Below are 23,037 nucleotides of genomic sequence, written 5' to 3'. Positions count from 1 at the left end.
AATTGAGCTCAAGAGGCAAATGTCCAAATCTCAGTCCAACTGCTCTAGATTTTTTTCTTATAGCAGCCCGTGTTTTTACATGACCTGTATAAATATCAAGGATGACTTTCGTACAGGCTGGTATTCATTTTTGGAGCATGCCTCTTTTTCTGCTTTTGCCACAATTAAGCCACGGATTGTTGTCTGACTTCAAGATATGTGGAGATTCAGAGTGTGAAAGTAAGTTTCAAAGTACAGTAGCTAATATTTTAAATGCTAAGTCTACACACTGATTTTTGGGAGCCATATTTTGTTCAAGCGTACTGTTTTTTATTTTTGTCATGCGCGTGTGTACAGTAATCCCTCGTTTTTCGCAATGATTGTGTCCGAAAATATCGTTTTTTTTAAATGTATTTATTTATACTGTATTTTACATTTAAACAAAAAACAAACCTAATTTACAGACTTAAGCGTTTGTTTTTTTTTGTTTTTTTACAAATGACTTTGTATTATTACATTATGATATTATATGTATACTTATAGTTTAAAGATAATAATATTTTGCACTAATTGGTTTCAGGACACAGTTTTTAATTTACATTAAACTTAGGAACCATGATGTCAGGTTTAGGTAAATACATTAAGACAGGGGTCCGCAACCCAAAATGTTGAAAGAGCTATATCAGACCCCAAAAAAAAATAATAATAAAAAAAAAATAATAAAAATAAAAAAAAAAAAAATATATATATATATATATGTATGTATTCGGGGTGTCCCCTGCCAATTGCCCGATGATTGCTGGGATGGGCTCCAGCACCCCGGCGACCCCACTGAGGATAAGCGATAAGCGGTACAGCTAATGAGATGAGATGAGATATATCATACCTGTCAACCTCCACGGCTCCATGCCCGTACAAACTGTCGTATTTTCACTTACAAAATACAAAATAATTGTACACTATATTTTTTTTTCTGAATGATGCATGATGTAAAATCCCCAGGCGGCAGATGCATGCGATTGACAAATTTGCGTTTTTCCGTACAGATTTCCTTGTACGTCGTACTCGTCTTAAAATGCATAAAAAACGTACTTGGTATGGCAAAACCTTACAGGTTGACAGGTATGATATATATATACCAGCTCAGTAGCCTAGATGGTAGTGTGCCCGCTTGAGACTGGGAGGTCGCTGGTTCGCGCCTCGACCGAGACATACCTAATTGGTATAATGGCGGCGCCCTCTGGCTGCGGCTGCATCGACCTGCTACAACGGGTCAGGTGTATCGACATTTCGTTCTGTGTACATTGTTACAAAGAATGACAATACAAAGGAAATTATATATATATATATATATATATATATATATATATATATATATATATATATATATATATATATATGGAGCCACAAAAAAAAGCCTTATATAAGACTTTTACCAGGCATGTCAAACAGATCCAGCCTTGTTAGATGATTTAATCTGGCCCTCCATAAACGTCTGAGTACTCATATGCTAAACAACGAGTCTCTAAGTAATTTCCATCAAAAGTTAGACTTTTTAACATCAATACAAACCAAATGCTCTCTCTGTCTGCTGGAGGGTAGTGTTTGTGTAGTGTGGTGAGTTTGTTCAGGTGTAAAACTTCATTCACTCAACTGTTAAACTACACAACTTAACACGTTTTTCCCATTGTTTGTGAATAAATGCATACATGCCAACCTTTTGACATTAAAAAAAAATCAATCAAAATGATCTTGCACTCAATTTATATGCACAAAACACAATCTGTCAACAGATTACTTGGAAACATGTACTTGTTTAAAACCGGAAGTGGCAAATGTTACCTAAATGGAAATCTAATGCGATCTTAGGACACACAAAGACTTAGTCTCGCGTGAAACTAAAGCATCCGTAGACCAAAATGCATGTCTCGAGCAAAGATTTCATTTGTTGTCGTTTACATTTGAAAAAGCAGTAGATTCTTTTTAAAAGGCAGTAAGCGTTTGTAAGGGGCGAAAAGCAGTGTTCTAACGCATAAAGCGGTAAAGTTGGCAGGTATGTAAATTTGTTGTAATCAAAAAAGATCCCTTGTCATCTGTGATTAAAATACAGTATGTGGTGTAGGTTACTAATGTAGGCTGAATGATAAAGTCTGGATCCATAAGGAAGGAAAAGGAAAGATCTACATCCGGGGTCTCCAACCTGGTGCCCGCGGGCACCCAGACACCCCCCTAAGGACAGCTCTTTCCTTTTGTTTATCTCTTTCTTTTACTCTCTGTCTTTTTCTTTATTTCTCTCCTTTTTCTCTCTCTGTCTTTTTTTCTCTTCTTTCATCTTCCAATAATGAACCTGGTAATAACACAATAACAACATAGTGAATAGTACAAGATAAGTTATTATTCCAGAAATGCCTATCAAACGGGATGCCCTTTGCACTAATAAGTAGCAAAGAGTATCTGGACCTCTGATCCACATTCATTGCATAACATTAAGATTTTGTCTTGCAGAAACCATCTATTTTTCCATTATCAAACATTTTTGAAAAAGGGCCAGGGAGCTACCTATGAGCGCTAAAGAGTGGCATGCAGCTCCAGAGCAAATTTCACCGGAGAAGTCCAGCTTTGTTGATAGAAAGCATCTTCCTCTGCTTTTTTGCCCCGCCCAGGGTGCTTTTGTCGGACTTTAGCAAATTGTTGACATGATGGCAGATGGGATTGTAAAAAAACATTTTGTTTCGATTATGCACAGAATGTGTAGTGTTCCTCCCCATAATTATACAGATAGGTTGCAAAATATTCCAAGCGCCAGAGTTCTCAAGAAATATAGTCTCAATTTTGCTTGATTTGGCATACAGTATATCAGGGATCTCCAAACTTTTTCAAGCGGAGAGCTACTTTTTGTTGCTTATTAGCACAAACGGCACCCAGTTTGAAATGCATTTGTATAATAGAAACTTATCATGTTATTGCTATGTTGTTACTGTGTTATTATCAGTTTTTTTTATCAGATGTAGGGTTAAATAGACTGTCAACCACTCAAAAAATGTAATATACATCTACTATAATGGTCAGGCTAGATGAAGCGCTGATAACTTTCAAACTACTGTTAAAGCGACTAATGAGCTTATTTACTAACAGACAATACGTTGGCCATTAGAAGTGAATTTTAAGTGTCAGGAAGCGGAGACATGACACCCGGGGATGAGCATATATAGATCACGCCGCAAAGGAAGGCTTAACGGAGACGAGCAGGGCGGGCGTTTCTTGTGCCGTGGATGCTAAACCGTCACAATGGCCCGGTAAATCAGTGTGTCTCTTTTGTGGAGCTAATGTAGTAGTATAATGTAGTAGTAATCAGACATGGGGACTTGAGACTTAGTGACTTGGACTCGAGTCGACTCGAGTCGCTGTTTTTATGACTTGTGACTTGACTTGGACTTGGCAATCTAAGACTCGGGACTTGACTTGTGACTTGACTTGCCCAAGAAAAAAATACTTGGGACTTACTTGGGACTTGAAGGTGAAGACTTGAGACTTACTTGAGACTTGCACATGTGTGACTTGGTCCCATGTCTGGTAGTAATTAAAAGAATATAATGTAATATAATGTAAAATGGTGCTATGAGACAAAACACCGTGACAAGCTGAAAATCCTGAAAGCCGGGCAGAGGACACAGAAAGTTGAAGAGTTCAAGAATAATATGAAGATCCAGCAGATGCTTTTCACCCCAGCAAAAGCTCACAGTGAAGCTGCTGTGAAGGCAAGTTTTATAGTGGCAAATTCATGTTGGTGAAAGCACACATTTTTGGTGAAAAGCACACATTTTATTCATATTTCTATTTTTTATACTTTAAATTTGTATAGTTTTGACAAGGATATATTTTTATGGAGAACAAAGTATGAGAAGTTATTTAACGTTTACGTTTGTTTATTCTGGAGTAATATTCCTGCATGTCTTGAATTCATGTTTATGTTTAAAAAAAAAAACCGTCAAGTTCTAGTGTATTCAATAAATGTTTATCTTGTTCAACCCGCGACCAAATGTGTGGTTTACATTGAGCGTTGAGCTCGACACCCCTGCAACAAGGGATTACTATATATCTCTTCTGTTTGTGTGTAGGCTTCATGAGCAGGGTGACGGCAATAAGAGATCACCATGGAAAGGATTGCCGTTATCTGAGCTTCCGACATGGAGAAACCATCTTTGTGTACCATAAACTAACAGGAAAGAGGAACGATCTTTGGGCTGGCAGTGTATGTTGCTCTGATTTCATTGTTTTTTGAACAGTGTGCTGTAAACCCTTGTCTAGTGTGCCACAAGAAATTACCCGATTTTATCTTTGCAAAAAGCATGAAATTCTTCACTATATTTGCTTTCTTCTAGGGAGCTGAGTAACTGCAACATTCATCCATATCAGTAGGGGGCAGCAGAATACTTTTTATTTTGTTTAAAGATACTAATTTTCTGATCATTAAGTTATACGGGGAACTGTATTGAAAGGACACTGTATAATAGTTGACCGTTAGATGTCAGGTTATTGTGTAGTGCAACCAAAAACGGGTGTTACAAAGCACAAGAAAGATTACAAATGACAGAGACTTAAAGTGACCGAACGGCACCGTGCTCCTTATTTTTTGCCCACCCTTTCAAAGTTTTGATTTCGGGGGTACCTTTACAAGCAAGATGGTGGACACTTATATCAGCTCCCTCTTGGTGAGTTTCACGTTATGTAAAAATAAAAAACATTTTTTGATCTACAGGTACAGGTAGTACCTGTAAAAATGGTTGTTTAATAATAGTTCATGTATTTTTGCTTGTTATTAAAATAAATCTTGTTTTTATTTGGGTAATGAATGACACTTTCTATTACCCTTTCGAGGCACTACATAATACACAATGTCCGTTGATTTTTTTTTCAACTAAACCTGTTTACGATTGCACTGAAAAAATTACTGATTGCTAATATAAATATAAATCTGAAAAGTTTGAATGTAGTAAAAAAAAAAGTTAATTTCACCAGCAGACAATTATTTCCTCATTTCAACTATTATGTTTGTTTGTTTTTCTAGAAAAACGATGTAAAATATTTTTGTAAACAGGTAAGAGCAGGGTTGTCCAGAATTTTCAGAAAGCAGGCCAGATTTGGTAAGCTGAAAATGTGTGAGGGCCGACTATTCAGCCTGGCATTCTCTGAACAGTCTTTAATAAATTCACCTTCCATGAAAGGTTTGCAGTGCTTGGCGATCAAAGTTGTGACCTCGTAGCTTACCTTTGTAACAATTTAATTTGGCTCTTAGGGTCTTTTGAAAAAGCCGTGCTGTGCCGTTAAAACAGCTTTGCCTTTTCACAGCGTTTGTTTCAGGTTAGCTTTTTGTAGAAGGCATGTTTTGTCTGAAAGTGTCTCTTGATATTATATTCTTTGAAGACAGCCACAGTCACTTTGCGAGTGAGGCAGACGCAGTTTTTTTTTTTATATATATACTGCGGTCATTATTACTAGTGGGCCACATATTACCAGGTAATTATTTTACGACAGAGGCCGTGGGCCAGTAAAAATTTGATCAGGGGCCGTAACTGGCCCCCGCCCCAGACTTTGGACATACCTTGGTTAAAGGGACATTGTGTATTGTTTGGCACATCCTAGTGGCAAAAAAACATAATTCATTATAAAAAGACAGTATTCATTTGACTTATCAGCAAAAAAACATAAACATGTATTTTTCTATGAGGCTCAACTAGAAGGAGATGACATTAATGCTGCTTCCTGCACCCCCCAAAATCTTGTGAGAAGACATGCAAAAAAAAAAAAAAACGATAAGAAAATGGTGTGTTTTGTTCACTTAGAGCAGGGGTGTCAAACTGATTTTAACTTGGGGGCCACACGATAGAACAAATATTCTGTCAGGGGCCGGACTAGTAGATTAAAGAGAAAGAGAAATAAAGAAATAAGAGAAATAGGGAGGGAAAAGGAGAGAGGGTGGGACAAAGAAAAAAAAAGAGAGAGGGAGAAAGCATGAGAAACAATAGATAAAAAGTTGTGAGAGAGGAAGAAAGAAATCCAAAGAGAAATAGAAAGACAGAAGGAGCGAAAAGAAAAGAAAGCGCGAGCAAAAGAGGTTAAAAGACACAGAGAGAGAAAGAGACATAGAGCAACAAAGGAAGACAAAAAGAGAGGCACACAGAGTGAAAGAGACAGAGTGGGAGAAAAGGGATGGAAAAGAAAGAGAGAGAAATAAATATGAGTACAGTGTCTTTGTGAGAGGCACTTGGCTTTGGCACCATCAAGTTGACATATTTCAACCTGCAGCTTGTTTTTCTCTTGCGTTTCTCTAAGTGTTGTCTCGCGGGCTGGATTCAATCCCTTAGCGGGCCTGATTTGGCCCGCGGGCCGCCTGTTTGACACCTGTGACTTAGACCCAGTAGTTTGTTGTCTTTCTTGTGCTTTGAACAGAAGTGGGTAAAGGAGCCAAAAATGTTACACAAGTAAAAGTACTGTTATTTCAGAATCATTTTACTCAAGTAGAAGTAAAAGGGGGTCATCCAAACACTTACTTGAGTAAAAATAAAAAAGTATTTGGTGAAAAAGTTACTGAGTAATTGGAGCAACATCATAGTTATTGATTTTTTTTAAAACACCCAATCAGATCATCAAATTGTCGAAGTCCATCAAATCAACAACAAATAAATTTGACTTAAAAGCAGATTAAAACAATCATTGTAAATTTGAGTGCTTTATAAACAATAAAATAAAAATTGTATAAATCAAGTAAGTAAATTAAGCACATGTAGGACCAAGTAGTGGGCAGCACGGCAGCGCAGTGGTTATCGCGTGTGCGGCACAGTTCTGAGGTCGTGGGAACCTGAGTGGGTTCAAATCCAGCTCGCGGCCTTACTGTGCGGAGTTTGTATGTTCTCCCCGTGCTTGCGTGGGTTTCTTCCGGGCACTCCGGTTTCCTCCCACATTCCAAAGACATGCATTTCAGGTGAATTGGCTGGTCCAAATTGTCCCTAGGTTTGACTGAGCGAGTGAGTTGTCTGTCCCCGTGTGCCCTGCGATCGGCTGGCAACCAGTCCAGGGTGTCCCCTGTCCCCTGCCCTCTGCCCGATGATTGCTGGGATGGGCTCCAGCATCCCCGCGACCTTACTGAGGATAAGCGGTGCAGCTGATGAGATGAGATGAGATGAGGACCAAGTAGCACATTTAAGGCCTAATACTTATCTTAACAGGCTTTGAAAGCAGAACACCGAGCTAGCCCATGAACAAAGGAGACATTGCATATTGTAGCTGGTGTTTGGCATCACTTTTAATGGGAACCTGAGGCCAAGGGTGTTCAGTATTTTCATAGTCAGTATTGCTAAGCAACATTTTCGATCTGTTTCATCCGTAAAGTTATTCCCCTGCTGAAGTTGAATGAGGTCACGTGATGAAGCTGCTACGTTTGATTGGTTAAACATGTTAGCGCCTGCCGGAGGTCTTCATCATAAAAAAGACAGATGCGTACTTACGTGGAGGGGATTTATTAAGTAACGAAGTAACAACTTCAATGTTGCCTAATGTAGCGGAGTAAAAGAACCGGTTTTAAAAGTGTAGGGATATGAAATACTCCTAGGAGTACAAAATTCCCCAAAACTTACTCAAGTTAATGTAACAGAGTATATGTACTCCGTTACTAACCACCTCTGGCTTTGAAGCACTTATTTTTGTTGCACTACACAATGCAGTAACATACTGTATAGTGTTCATTTATTACACACCGTTCCTTTAGAAATTAAGTCATGAATTAAATCAAAGTGATTATGTGGTACTTGCCATTTGGGCAACATTATATATAAGACTCAGAGCAAAAAAGAAACAACAACATAAAACTTGTGCCAGGAATAAATCTACAGGTGACATTTTTACAAAAAACTCTGCTTGCACTTTGTCTTGAAACCATTATTTGCTATTATTTTTAATAATAAAGGTCAAAATGATCCTCAACGATCTTGAGAAACTGTGAGAGTGAGACAAGTTTAAAGTGGTATATTTTTTGACATGGGGCACAGGCCTTATTTTTATTTCATAAATTTTATCAAATCATTGAACGTCGCACATAAGAATAAAATGCGCTGAAAAATTAGCTTTTGTCTGGAGATCGGGTTTGGCAGTCTTGCTGAATTTTGTCAAAAATATATCGTATGGCTCTTCCTCCCCACCAAAAATATCAAAATATTTTGTTATTATGGCTCTTTGGGTCAAAAAGGTTTCCGACCACTGCTATAGATGATGCTACAGGTTGACACAGCTATTAAACATCCTGCTATCGGGGAACTCGATACACTAGTGATGGAAAACTCAATCAATATGCGGGATCTTACCCATTTTATAACTTAAATTTTGTGTAGTTGGACTAAAAAGCCTCACGCAAAACCAACTGATGTGATACACAGAAGGTCAAAGAATGTGACATAATGAAGTTTGTTTTCCTAGTCAGGTGGTATAACTTTGTATGAATCGAAACATCAATTCATAATATTATGATACTTGCGCTGCAAGCACTCAGCAGTTTCAGTGAGTTGCTGTTTTGAGCTGAACTCACGATGTTTCAAGGGATTGAGCAAGTGCTTGGCACGGTAAGTTGTGATACATGGTGGATACTTAATTCAGGTATCAGCTTCTAGACTGAGATTTTTCACTGTTACCTCTTTATACGAGCTTAATTTGTGCTTGTTCCTTGAATTGTTCGTGGAAAGAATTGCGGCAAGAGTGCCGTGCACGTGACTGTTTATGATATGTAAGCACTTGCTGTACGCTTAAAATTAAAGTTACTGTAACTTTAAATCAACATACTCACAAACATTCATTTTCTTTCTTTCATTTTAATGAAGCAAAGCACTGCAAGAAACTTTGTAATCTGCACTTGCTGATTCCTAATGCCAACTCACAGTCACTGAACCAATCGTCTTCTTGAACTTTTTAAACCAGGCATGGCTGGCATTAAAATCCATTTTGGTTGTACCTGACGCGCCTCAAGTTTTCAGTCCTCATAGATAGACAGTGACTTCTGCAAACATGTTTGACCAACAAAAACAAACCAGGTCTTAAGACAACTAACAAAGTGGTCAAACCAGAAACAAAAAACAAACCTGACACGACAACAAAAAAAGGATGGAAACCGCAATGACCAGACCCCTTGTGCTGTCTGATCAGTTGTTATAAAGGGTCAGGGTAATCACTATCATGTGTCGAGATACTGGGTGCAGGTGAACCCAGTTCCACATCCCCTATTTGGCGCTGTCTGGTAAAGGCAGCGCGCCAGATCCTGACATATTTTCTTCTTTACAAAATAATATTTTCTGCTTAGTTTTAATTGACATCATTCTCCTTTCTTTTTAGAAAAAAACTTATCGTTTTACTTTCCAGAATTTATGGCTAGGGTCACAAAAAGACACAAAAAGGAGATGCAATACGATAAAAAACAAACTTGGTGCGTAATAACAAGTGCTCGTATAAAGAGATACCACTGTACTCAGCATTCTTTTCAGTGCTGCTGAACGATATTGTTCTTCCCTTGTCTTTCGCGTTTGTTGAATTTCGGGTGATAATAATGTTTGTAAAGTCAGAGGCCGGAGATGAACTGCTCCTCGAGAAGTTTTTAATTGTTAAAATAATGTCGACACCATTGTGATCTAGACAGATGCTACATTCTGGTAATTGTGTGTTTAAGTAACATTGAAGCATGCTTTTTATACTTTCGGTGAGGCATTGTTATTCAGATTCAGATTCAGATCTACTTTATTGTCATTCTAGTACACGTGTATACAGAACGAAATGTCGATACATCTGACCCGCACAGTTTCCTTGAATGTACAGATATAAGTAAAAGTTGTATTGTATTATGGCTACGTATAGTATTTTACCATAGTGCCGATAGTGCAAGAGGAGTAGCTAACCAGATGTGCAAAATGGGCAGTCAGGTTAACAAGTCAGGTAAACAGTAACATTAACACTGTGACAATAACGCTGTAAGTACAATAGTGCAGAGAGCAAATGTGCAAGGAGTGGCAAGCTATAAAGAACTGCCAGTAGTGCAAAAAGTCAGATTAGCAGCCTTTTAGATTTAGGTTAACTATATGTTAGATTGACCATTTAACAGTCTAATGGCCAGGGGGACTAGACTACTGCGGAACCTGGTGGTCCTGCACCGCACACTGCAGTACCTCTTCCCAGAGGCTAGCAGAGTGAACAGTCCATGATGGGGGTGAGAGGGGTCCCCGATAATGTTCTTAGCATGGGATAGGCAGCGCTTCTGGCCAATGTCCTGAATGGAGGGAAGTGTAGTCCCGATTATTTTCTCTGCTGTCCTCGTTACCCTCCTCACACTACCCCAGTCGGTAGCGCTGCAGCCTCCACACCACACAGAGATACAGCTGGTCAGGATACTCTCTATGGTGCCCCTGTAGAATGTGATGAGGGATGGTCGGGGCAGGTGGGCTCTCCTCATCCTCCGCAGGAAGTACAGGCGCTTCTGTGCCCTCTTAACCAGTGATGCAGTGTTCACGGACCAGGTGAGTTTGTTTGTAATGTGCACCCCTAGGAACTTGATACTGCTGACAACCTCCACAGCCTTGTTGTTGATGCAAAGTGGGGCATGGTTGGGCTGGTTTTTCCTAAAGTCGACAATGATCTCTTTAGTTTTGTCAACATTCAGGACCAGGCTGTTGTCCCTGCACCAGCCCACCAACTGCTCCACCTCCTCTCTGTAGGCCAGGTCGTTGTCGTCCCTGATGAGGCCCACCACTGTTGTGTCGTCAGCATACTTCACGATGTGGTTTGTGGCGGACCTAGGGACGCAGTCGTGTGTCATCAAGGTGAACAGCAAGGGGCTCAGGACACAGCCTTGGGGGGAGCCCGTGCTGAGGTAGATGACATCTGAGATGTTCTGACCTATCCGCACTGATTGGCGTCTGTCACTGAGGAAGTCCAGCAGACAGTTCCGCAGGGGGGTGTTGAAACCCAGGAGTCTCATTTTGTCTACCAGATGTTGTGGGATGATGGTGTTGAATGCTGAACTGAAGTCCAGGAACAGCATCCGCACATGGGTGTTCTTCTCCTCTAGGTGTGTCAGGCTCAGGTGAAGCGCAGAGGAGATGGCATCCCTGGTGGAGCGGTTTTTCCGGTAGGCAAACTGAAAGGGGTCGAATGAGGAGGGGAGACTGGAGGTGATGTGCTCTTTAACCAGTCTCTCAAAGCACTTCATTATGATAGGAGTCAGTGCAACGGGCCGGTAATCGTTGAATGATAAGATCTGGGGTTTCTTTGGCACTGGGATGATGTTGGCCATTTTGAAGCATGATGGTACTTTGGCTTGGTCTAGCGAGGTGTTGAAAATGTCTGCTAGTACACAAGCCAGCTGATCGGCGCACTCCCTAAGTATCCGCCCCGGAATGTTGCCCGGGCCTGGAGCCTTCCTTGTGTTGACCCCTCTCAGGGTCTTTCTCACGTCAGTTGAGTCCAGGTGGAGTGCTCTTTCGTCCTGATTTGGAACCGCTTTCGCTGCAGGGGTGCCGTTTTGTGCCTCGAACCTTCCAAAGAATTTGTTGAGGTCATTCAGAAAGTCCATGCTAGTGTCCTGCACTGGGGCGGTGGTTGGCTTGTATTTGGTGATGGCCTGAATGCCTTTCCACATATCCCTGGTGTTGGTTGTACTGAGGAAACGTTCCTGGATTTTTTGACTGTGCGTTCGCTTTGCTAGTCTGATAGCACGGTTCAGGTTAGCCCTCGCTTATCTCAGCGCCTCCTTGTCACCAGATTTAAAGGCAAGGTTCCGTACTTTTAGTTGTTTGCGTATCTCAGCAGTCATCCAGGGCTTCTGATTGGCACGGGTGCATATAGTTTTGGTATTGCTGACGTCTTCTGCGCATTTACTGATGTAGGCTGACACAGAAATGGCGTACTCATCTATATTTATTTTGTTGTTGTAAGTGGCAGCCGATTTATTGCTGTTCATTTGAACTTCTTGACATGAGTTGAACTTGCAAACTTGTAATTTCCACACAAAAAATATTCTCATATGACTACAGCCAATATGCTTCATGTACAGTACTGTAGGGTCTTCACTAGTCAGGGCTATTGTTTTCAATAAACATTGATTTTGTAGACTTAGGAATTGTGTTTCAATGGTTCTCTGGGGTGTGCACACTCAGGGAGTCTCAAATCCTGCTCCAAGGAAGACAAGTTTAAGTATTTTGGTGTCTTGTTCACGAGAGTGTAAGAATAGAATGAGGGATACACTAGCTAACAAATGAAGCACACACAATTATATGAATCCTTATCAGTCCGCTGTGGTAAAGAAGCTCAAGTGGAAGTTGAATGTCTCAATTCATCAGTTTATCTACATTCAGAAGATGTGTGACCCAAAGGAAAAAAAAAAGGTACAAGCAACCAAAATTATTTCACAGTAGCAGGGTGTCTGCGGGCGCTGTTGAAATAGTGTGGGGAAACTCAGTCATCCTGTCGAGAATATGGCCCAATGCTGTTAGTTTCCCTTCAACTACCAACTTTTTCTGGTTTATTCTTATCCTCCCCCTTTCAGAAGAGTTTGGATTAAAGAACCTTTAAACATTTGATGCTTGAAAATGTAATTCATTTTTAATGATTGTGCCACTCTATTCTGATTTCAGATGAACAAACAGTTTGGCTATTTTCCAAAAGATGCTGTGAAAGAGGAACAAATATTTACGGCTAAGGAAATAGTACTTGAAACACAGGTATAAATATTTGACTTACTTCATAACATACGTTAAAAATGTAAACACATTAACCAAGAAATCCTTTGCCATGTTAGCTAAATTCAGTATTCTCTTTTGCTTAAGGAATCTGATTTTCTGTGTGTCGACGACTTTGGCTATCCTATTGACTCCAGTCACCTGAACACTGATAATGATGATGTTAGTAATGAAGGCCTTGGTCTGAAGAGCTCACCTGAGGAGGTTGAAACAAGTCAAACAAGCAATTATCATGACTATACAAATGCTGAAACTCCTTCAATATTGAAAGATTCTTCCACAGTATCTTCTAGCACATCAACAAATGATGTTGAAAATTGGGACAATGATGTTGATAAGACTAAACAGGAATCTCCAGAAGCCATTGTGGAACTGAAGGAAAAAGGTGGGTCTCCTGCCTCTTCCTGGCTCAGTTCTTCAGTGACAGGGTGGTTAGGTGTAGGGAAATCGGAGAAACCCGAAAATTCAGCTGAAATAAAGAAGAAACAATTTAAGAAGGAAGAAGATTCGCTCCTAGCTTCTATGACTGGGTGGTTGGGGTTAGAAAGCAAAGTGAAACCAGTTTCTGCCGAAGTCAATGCAAATCAGAGAGAAGACACTCAATCTGTTCAGTCTTCAACTATGACTTCAGGCAAAGAAAAAGCAGAGACTTTTGCTGCAAAAAAGGATGATGATGAAAATGAATTGGAGTGGAAAACAGCACCCGGAGAGAACTTCAGAAGCAGAAAGATGTATCAGAATATGGAAATACAACAAAACCATGAACAGGAGAATAACGACTTGGGGGCATTGAGTTGGCTTGGAAATGGACTGTCAAAAACGCTTGGGTTTGACCGCAATGAAGAGGGCTCTAAGGAGCCTTTACAACCCACTAGAGGAGATGGCAAGGAGTCTGACAAAAAGACAGCATTCAGCGATTGGTTTGATTTGAGGGTGAGAGACATTTTATCGTTGAGAAAAAACAACAATGAAGATGATAAAACTGTCTCGGAAACAGGGTCTGACAACATTGTTCAAAATGCAAATTCTGAAACTAATATTCAAGATGTATCTGCCGATAGCAAAGATACCAAGTTAGATGTCACATCTCACGTGGCTCAAAATGGCAACCATCCTCAAAACCAGAGAGTGGACTTTTATCCGCTTCCAAATGGTGAGGAAGAGAAAAACAATGTTGACACTCTTTCAACGCTAATCTCTAAGGAGACAGAATCGAAGTCAGGGAATCAGCTGGTGGGTGAGAATGAAGATTTTAAACAATTTAGCCAGGAGAAGACGAATTTAAATGAGTTTACAGATCACAACAAAAATATGGTGGAAAATTCCCACAAATCATGTGTATTTTCTGCTAGTAATGATGGATGTGAAAGGAAAGATAATGCTAATATGTTTGTTGAGACTGCAGAGAAAAGTCAAAAGCAAGGAAATGGGTCTTCTCTGGAGTATACAAGTGAAAGAAAACTATCACAGGTAGATAACATATCAGAAGAAGACAAATACAAAGAAACAAGTGAAGATATTAATAAAGATGAAGATGTACAACGTAATACATATAATATAAAGAAGGTTGAAGGAAAAGAGACGTTACAAGATCATAGTCAGGAAGATTTTAAAGAGAGAGCAACAATTAAGAATGGTAACGTAAGAGATGATACAACACTAGAACATAATGTTCTGGAATTTGATCACTTGGAAAAGAGATATACTGCAATGATGCATGAAGATCCATTAGAGAAGGATGAAAAAAAACAATCCACTTTTACGAGTCTACCTAGAAAAGATACTGTAGACTTGAAGCCCTCTTTCCTCCAAGGGACGTTTAAATCTATGATTGACTTTTTCAGCGAAAGTAGCAATGTGGCTTTGCTTGGGCCCGCAGAAGGAGACATAAAATGTGAAGATGTAAAACATGAGAATTTGGATGAGCAAGAAAATGAAAATGAGATGAAGAAGTTACTAGAACAGGAAAACACTGAGGTGCTGCAATTGAAGCAGGAGGAGATTGTAGCTGGACAACAAACAACAAAGGAGGAGCCTACATCTGGTGAAAAGTTGGAGTTTTTGGAACAGTTGCAAGTCAAGAACCCAGAAGAGTTAACAGAGATAGAACAGATCAATTGTCAGACACATATAGATATTTTTGAGAAAGATGAGGGGGATGTTGAGAAGTTAAATGACACAAACACGAAAAAACTTGATCAGTCATTTCTGAAAGTGGAAGTAAAAAACATTAAAGATGAGCAGAAGGATGGGTATAAATGTGAGGATGGACAAAATGAAATTGAAATTTTGGAGAAGAACCCACATAAGGATGGTGATTCAGGAGAAAAGTTAAAAAAGCAGAACATGGTATCAAGAGTGTTAGACTATTTGAGGTGGGACATGTTTGAAGAGCAGAACGAGGCAAACCATAGAGATGGGGTTAATGACAAAAAACAAGAAGAACCAGATCATTTCATACAGAAGGTGGGGTCAGAGGACTTGGAAGATGAGAAGCAGTTTGAAAGAGGAGAGAATAGTGGATTGATGAATATGTTACCAGAGAAGGTGCAAGAAGTTTCAGGGGAGTTAACGGGGAATATTTTACCAGAGTTTAAGGTAGAAAAATTAGAGGGAAAAGAGTGTGTTAGTGCTAAGTCTAATGAACAGTATGAAAACCATAGGAAAAATGAGTTACAATACAAGAAACAGGAGAAGGGTGATCACGCACAAAATAATATACCTAAAGGGAATGGCGACTCATTAGATAAGGTGCTGGCGAAACAAGAAATATTGGAGGAGAACAAAGAGGGCAATGAATCAGTCAAAAAAATCCAAAACGGGCTTCAGGAAGAGTTCAAAGATGATCAAGTTGTGGTAGAAAGGTTTGAGACGTCAGTTCAAATATTACAATATGAGGATGATAAAAAAGTAAAGCAGGAAGAGGCAGGTTACTTAGAAGAGGAGTCAAAAGACTTTCAACATGACAATGAGGATGATGTAAGTGAAAAGATGAAAGAGGAAAAAGTTGAAAAGGAGATGGAAGAAGAAACAACTAGTAATTTATTACACGTCAAAGAAGAAGAAGGGTGGGAAAATAATAGTGACTATAAAGTAAATGAAGAAATGCGCAACGCAAAAGACTTTGTGGATAGAAATAATGATTATGATATCCAGGAAATAAAGTCTCTTGAATGTGAGGATGAGCAGTGTACTCTATTTGAAAAAGATGAACTCATAAGCGAAAAAGAACAACACCGTTTTGACACTGAAGCAGTCAAAACACAAGACTCTCAAAAAGACATTGAGCACGACCTTACCGATTTGACATTAAATCACAACCAAAATGAGCCCACAGAAATCACAGCACTTTTAGATGAGCAACGTGGCAGGGTTCTTTCTGAGAACATTACTTTAGTTGAGACAGAGAAAAATGAAAAAACAATGCGAATTGTTATGAACGAAGGATCTAAAGGTGATTCCAGAAATGATGTCTCGTCAACAGAGATGACTCAGTTTGAGGATACAAGTGAAGCACCAAAAGAGATCGGTGAGGTATCTAGCTCCCTTTGGAGTACCGAAAATCAACTGGACTCCTCAACAAATGGAAACGGAGACTTGCAAACCACCTTGACACTGAACTCCCATTCACCAAAACCTCAACAATCAAACTACTTATCCAAACACTATTTGACTCTCCAAGACTACATGAGCACAGAAGACACTACTATTTTGGCTGAGCTATTGGGTTTGAAGACATTTAAAAAATTGGATTTCCTTCTTGGAAACACAAATGTTTTTACTGAAGACATTGATGAATACGAATCAAAATTATTAGATATAGAAACAATTATACGGCACAGAAAGGAGAGCCATTTCCCAGCAAGCATGAGACCCATTGAATCAGATGAAGAAGACAAAGAAAAAAACAGAACTCTTATTGCAATTCAGAAACTAGAAATACTGCTGAGAAGAGCAAGAGATACTTTCAACACCCGAAAGTCAGACACCAATAGTCAAAATGCTCAAGGTATACACTATAAAAATATACAGTATTATAATTGTCTAAGAGAGCACAAATGTTACATAAATTTAATCATTTTCAATCGTTTGAATTCTGAATGTTTTTAATTTGGACTGACGTTACCCATGTTTCTTCATCCAGCTCAGCCAAGTTGCATTGGTGCGTCTTGCTCAACATACAATAATGATCAGAAGACGACAGAGGGAATGAGGTTGATGGAGGAAAAGCTGAAGGATGGAGGCACTGAAAGAGGACAGGAATTGACTGTGGCAGGGAAAGTTAATGAGCTGACTTACAGTCAAACCGTACTACAACAGCTATTGGAAGGTTGGCTGGAAAACACTCTTTATAATACATGCAGCAGTAACGATGTATACTGATAATAATAATAATAATGCATTTTATTTAAAAGCGCCTTTCAGGCCACCCAAGGACACTGTACAAACAATGAAAGAAAAAAATACAATTTAAAAAGTTGTAAACGAAATAATAAATAAAAACAAGACATAAAATCATAAAAACATAAGAAATGGAGAAGCTATGTGTTGTAGGCAGTCCTGAACAGGTGTGTTTTTAGACGGGACTTAAAAGTGGAGAGAGGTGTGCAGTTTTGGAGGTCCGGAGGTAGATTGTTCCAAAGCTTGGGAGCAGCGCGACTGAAGGCTCTGGCTCCCATGGTGCTCAGATGGGCAGGGGGCACTGACAGTCGGAGGGAGGACGAGGATCTGAGGGAGCGAGTGGGGACGTGCACCTGGAGAAGGTCGGACAGGTAAGGAGGAGCCAGGTTGTGAATGGCCATATATGTATATAAGATGAGTTTGTAGCTGATGCGATGCTGAACAGGAAGCCAGTGTAGCTGTTGGAGAACGGGGGTGATGTGCTGCTGGGAAGATGTTTTTGTGATGATGCGAGCAGAGGCGTTTTGAACCAGCTGAATTTTATGGAGGGACTTTTGGGGAAGGCCGAAGAGGAGAGCATTGCAGTAGTCAAGGCGGGATGTGACAAGACTGTGGACGAGAATAGCAGTAGTGCGGGGGGTGAGGGAAGGGCGGAGTCTGGTAATATTGCGGAGGTGGAAATAAGCAGTGCGGGTGATGGTGTTGATATGTGAGTGGAAGGTAAGCATGCTATCCAGGATGACACCCAGACTCTTGACCTGGGGGGAGGGGGACACTAAGGAGCTGTCGATGTTGAGAGAGAAGTTGTTTACTTTGGATAAAGTGGATTTGGTGCCAAGAAGGAGGAATTCTGTTTTATTGGCATTTAATTTAAGAAAGTTTGTTGTGAACCATGTTTTGAGTTCGGAAAGGCAAGAGGTGAGGGAGGGAGGTGGGAGTATGGAGTTTGGTTTGCAGGAGAGGTAGAGTTGGGTGTCATCAGCAAAGCAGTGAAAGTGGATATTAAATTTACGGAGGATATGACCAAGAGGCAAGAGGTAGACGATGAAGAGAAGAGGACCTAAGACAGATCCCTGGGGTACACCTGTGGTGACTAGGGAGGGCTTTGAGGTGAAGGATTTCAGCTGGACAAACTGAGAGCGGCCAGTGAGATAGGAATGGAACCAACTGAGGGGAGTATGGGTGAGACCAATGGAGGAGAGTCTATTGAGGAGGATAGGGTGAGAGATTGTGTCGAAGGCGGCGCTCAAGTCTAGGAGGATGAGGATGGAGACTAAACCGGAGTCGGATGCTATGAGGAGATCATTTACAATACGGATTAGGGCAGTCTCTGTGCTGTGCTGATGTAGTAGATTTGAAAAAGTAAGCGTCTCTCAAAGAACTACGAAAAGCATCCATCAGGAAATAGGCATCCCAGAGGTTTTAGGACTGGCCGCCTGCCAATGTGACCACACTGAAGCATCCCTGAGCCTCCTTAAGCACTGAATGCAAATTGTTTTGAGTAGCCGTGAGTAGGGAAAATCCAAAATCAATGGTGCACTCTTTATCATTTTAAAAACAGGCTTTTCCTATGTTTTGGAGTTAAATGGAGTTTGGACGCTAATCTTGACTTATTGTTTTTTTCCAAAGAAGAGTTAAGCTGCTGCTAAATAGTGTACGACACACACACACACACACACACAAGGAGAGCAGAACACATTTTTTAAGTACATATCCAATATAGTAGTGCTATATTGACTGTCTTGCTGAACTGGCCAAAATAATGTTTGTTTTTTTGACTCTCAAAAATTCTCATACATATTTTCCTCTGCAGGGATGATGACGAGGATTCAGGACATAAATCATGAAATTCAAAAAGTGTCTTTGTCTCAAGCTCAGGCAGTGAAGGACTTTGCCAAATGGTTCAAAGTGAAGGTACCAGTTTTCAAAATAAATTTTTTCAAACATTTCAGTCCCAGGAGGACTTTAGGTTTGGTTATATGGATATTTAGAGATCCACTTATTTGTTTGCTACTTTATGGGATGTTAACATTATCATTTTCTAAAGAAATATTTTTACATGTGCGATACTTAGCTTAAATTGTGGATCACCAGCAGCGTGTCATGACCATGTCATCCCATTTTCTTCTGGTTCCTGTCTAATTTCAGGTGTCTTATCGTTCAAAGGCTAAATTGCCTAAAATTTGTCCTATACAGCCCAATTACCAATAGTCCTAATAAATATGACTATTCTGATTAGGATTGCTAAATATAAAATAAGCAGCAAAAATCAACCCTTAGTCCTTCTCAGGGAACGGATATTTTGCCATTTGCAGTGTCATTTGCACTCTTTTATGGATGAATGAATTCATAAATTGACAGGTGCGCAGCAGATAAGTGAAGAGCGTACGACCCACAGAGCCAAATTTATATGCTATTTTACAATTTGAATCTAAGAGATACAGTGTGTAGTGCAACCAAAAACTAATGCTACAAAGCACAAGGAAGAACACAAACTATGGAGACTCAAAGTGACCAAACAGAACAGGTTCTCTTCTCATTTTGTTCGCCCAGCCTTTCACAAGGATTTTGTTTTGGGTCAACTTCAGTAACTTCAAGATAGATCTGCTTGGTTTGGTGCTCCTCTCTGCTTTAGTGACAAGGTTAAAAGAGAGATTTACTGTAGGACCCATTTGGGAACAGGTATTTTCAACCAGTATTTTCACATATTATCTAACATTGATGGTGCAACATAGATATAGAAGCTACCTATAGAATATAAATATGTCTTAAGTCTAGATTGAAACACTTCCACTTTGTTTGCAGCTAGCAATAAAAAACAGCATAGTATTTCCACTGAATTGAGACTTCAATCACCTCCATAAAAATGCATTTTTATAAAGTAACTTGCAGGGTTCGCACAGGTGCTTGAAATCTTTGACATTGCTTGAACTTTACTGTTGTGTTTTCAAAGTCAGGAAAATGCTTGAATTTTCGGTGAAATGCTTGAAATGATTAAATTTGGGTGGGAGTAGCTCAGGAGGTAGTGTACTCGTCTTGGGACCGAGCGGTAATGTAGGCGGGTAAGCGCCTAAATAGGCTGACTCTGGCTATCGATGTGTGAGTGTGTGTGTGTGTGTGATTAGGTACCGTATTTTCCGTACTATAAGGCGCACCTAAAAGTCTTGTTTTTTTTTCAAAAGCTGACCATGCGCCTTATAACACAGTGCGCCTTATATATGGCTCAATATTAAATTCGCAAGGTCTCGCAACTACGAGAAACAGCCGCCGACTCCATTTTTCGCGCTGTGCATCCTGGGAAATATTAAACGATTGGTAGTTGCCGGGGCTCGTGTTGTATTTGTTTACTAAGTGGCAAAATGGCTACCCCATTAAACTGCTTAATTCATATTCAACAAATACAGTATTTGTCTGAATCCAGGGTTATGACTGGTGAAGATGTAAAGCACAATTTACCTTAAACAAACGCAGAATTATTCAGAATGTCACGTTTGAGAGAGAGAGAGAGCGAGAGAGAGAGAGAGAGAGAGCGAGATTCTCTTTCATACGTGCATTTGTATAAGAAAATGGCTCCTGTTAAGAGACACGCGTACAACGCCGAGTTTAAACTCAAAGCGATCAGTCACGCAGCACAACACGGCAATAGAGCGGCAGCGAGAGAGTTAAACTTAAATGAATCGATGGTACGGAAGTGGAGAAAGGATGAAGATAAGCTCCGCCAAGTAAGGAAAACTCAACAAAGTTTCCGTGGCAATAAAGCAAGATGGCCAGAGTTAGAGGAGACACTTGAACAGTGGGTTGTTCAACAAAGAGCGGCAAGCAGAAGTGTCAGTACGATAACTATACGTATGAAGGCAACAGCGCTGGCACAAAAACACCGGACGTGTTGGATGGCCCATTCACTGAGATATGGTCAATTCGAACACAGCAGAAGAAGAATTCGAGGGATTCGTCGATGAGGAGCTTATAGAGTGATCTTTGTTTTTCTTTTGTGTGTTTACGTTTTACATTTTACAGTTATTATGTTATTGCTTTGCACTCGTTGTTTTTGCACATTACGAGTGTCACTTTATTGCGATTGCACTAACGTTTCATTTAAAATAACAGTATCAGACGTTTTTTTCTTTGCGTGTTGACTAAATGGACAAAAAATAAATTGATATGTCGATGTTGTTCAAAGATGTTAAAGATGTGTCACGAAAATGCTTTACCTCAGAGAAAATAATAAAACGGCTGTTTATTTATTTTGGGAGTGAATGGAGTTGTGGAAAGCTTGTTTGTTAATAAAGTTTGACCTTTTTGAATGGTTTGTTGACATTCCCTTGAGCGTGGCAACATCTAGAGGTTGCATAAAGTAACTACATTCTCTACTGTAGTCAAGTCGTCACATTTATTTACCGTAAATAGCCCTTAATCCCAAAAATGTCTCGAAGGACTGCACAGGATTACAATTACAAAATTGCACAATTACCTGATCTTAAACCAGCATGCACTTATAGCGCCTTATAATGGGGTGCGTCTTATGTATGGCATAAGTTTTAAAATATATCATTCATTGAAGGTGCGCCTTATAACATGGTGCGCCATATAGTGCGGAAAATACGGTAAGTGTAAAGGACATTGTATAGTGCTTTGGAGGGTCTTTGGTAGCTTGAAAAGTGCTACATAAATGCGCAACATTTACCATTTTTTTTAGCAGAAAGATGGCCGACAATCATGTCAGCTTCCTCTAAATGATGCTCATGTTATGTAAAATGAATACTAATTTCTCATCTCATTAGCTACACCGCTTATCCTCAGTAGGGTCGCGGGGGTGCTGGAGCCCGTTCCAGCAATCATTGGGCAGTGGGCAGGGGACACCCTGAACTGGTTGCCAGCCAATCGCAGGGCACACAGGGACAGACAACTCACTCGGCACTCGCTCATTCACACCTAGGGACAATTTGGACCGGCCAATTCACCTGAAATGCATGTTTTTGGAATGTGGGAGGAAACCGGAGTGCCCGGAGGAAACCCACGCAAGCACGGGGAGAAAGTACAAACTCCGCACAGGAAGTCTGGAGCTGGATTTGAACCCACGCAGGAGGTTCCCAAGACATGAACTGTGCCGCACATGCGCTAACCACTGCGCCGCTAATTTGTTTACCTAAATTGAATTGTCTTTATTGTCATTGATACCACATTATATGCAATGAGATTAGACATGGCACTCCAGGGTAAACATGTAATAAAGAATAAAGTAAAAGACTTTCAGGAAAAATAGGTACAGTATAACTATTTCCAAAATAGTGCTTACTGTTTAGAGACTGGCCTATGTTATAAGAATAATGCAATGAAAAAATAGTACACCATAACAGTAGTGCAATAAAAAGTAGTGCAATGACATTTAGCAACAACAACAAAAACATTTAGCAGCAATCCAAAAATAAAACCCAGGTTTGCATGCTTGTTTAGGGTGGTGATGGCCCTGAAGAAGAACTGTGTATGAGCCTGTTAGTCCTTCTTTTAGGCGACCTGCAGTTTGTATGATAGTTAATTTCTTTTTGCTTATTATTCAAATCAGGGGTGATATTAGGTTCAGAGCTTTGGGGATGCTGAGCACCATGACTGTCTGGCTGTTTTTTTTTACTTAAAGTAATTTAAGAACACTATTGAGCTGTGTCACTTCTCATTTGTGAACATCAAATTACACTTAAAACTGAGCCACTGGGTAGCGCTGACAATCATATTCATTATGTTGTGTTTTTTTTTATAGTTCCTGTGGGAAATTGACAATACCACTCAGGGCCGTAGCCCCGCAAACTCACATAACGCGTACTGCCCAGGAGGGCACCAAAAGAAATATGGGTCGTGAAAAAAAAGAATAAAGTTTTAGAAGTGTTAATAATAT

General features: G+C 39.9%; 1 protein-coding gene across 1 annotated transcript; it reads left to right on the top strand.

The window, feature by feature from the left end:
* The first annotated feature begins 27 nt into the window (after positions 1–27).
* On the top strand, positions 28–23,001 carry LOC148351417 (uncharacterized). The gene is made up of 7 exons (XM_088354943.1): positions 28–219; positions 4,098–4,231; positions 12,642–12,728; positions 12,834–13,899; positions 14,626–16,275; positions 18,961–19,061; positions 22,903–23,001. The coding sequence occupies exons 1-7, from the start codon at positions 102–104 to the stop codon at positions 22,999–23,001; spliced, it is 3,255 nt and encodes a 1,084-aa protein (XP_088211069.1). The 5' UTR covers positions 28–101.
* The last annotated feature ends 36 nt before the right edge of the window (positions 23,002–23,037 follow it).

Source organism: Urocampus carinirostris, chromosome 15, assembly GCF_059441175.1.
Source record: "Urocampus carinirostris isolate Australia breed hairy pipefish chromosome 15, RoL_Ucar_1.0, whole genome shotgun sequence".
In the NCBI taxonomy this organism is placed as follows: Eukaryota; Metazoa; Chordata; class Actinopteri; order Syngnathiformes; family Syngnathidae; genus Urocampus; species Urocampus carinirostris.
The sequence above is the reverse complement of the archived record's forward strand: the minus strand, read 5'-3'. Positions and strand labels throughout refer to the sequence as shown.

Coding starts and splice junctions, on each gene's coding strand:
- LOC148351417 (XM_088354943.1), top strand. CDS start 102: ATGACTTTCGTACAGGCTGGTATTCATTTTTGGAGCATGCCTCTTTTT. Junction 12,729..12,833: donor AAATAGTACTTGAAACACAG/GTATAAATATTT, acceptor CTTTTGCTTAAG/GAATCTGATTTTCTGTGTGT. Junction 13,900..14,625: donor CTTTTATCCGCTTCCAAATG/GTGAGGAAGAGA, acceptor TTGGGCCCGCAG/AAGGAGACATAAAATGTGAA.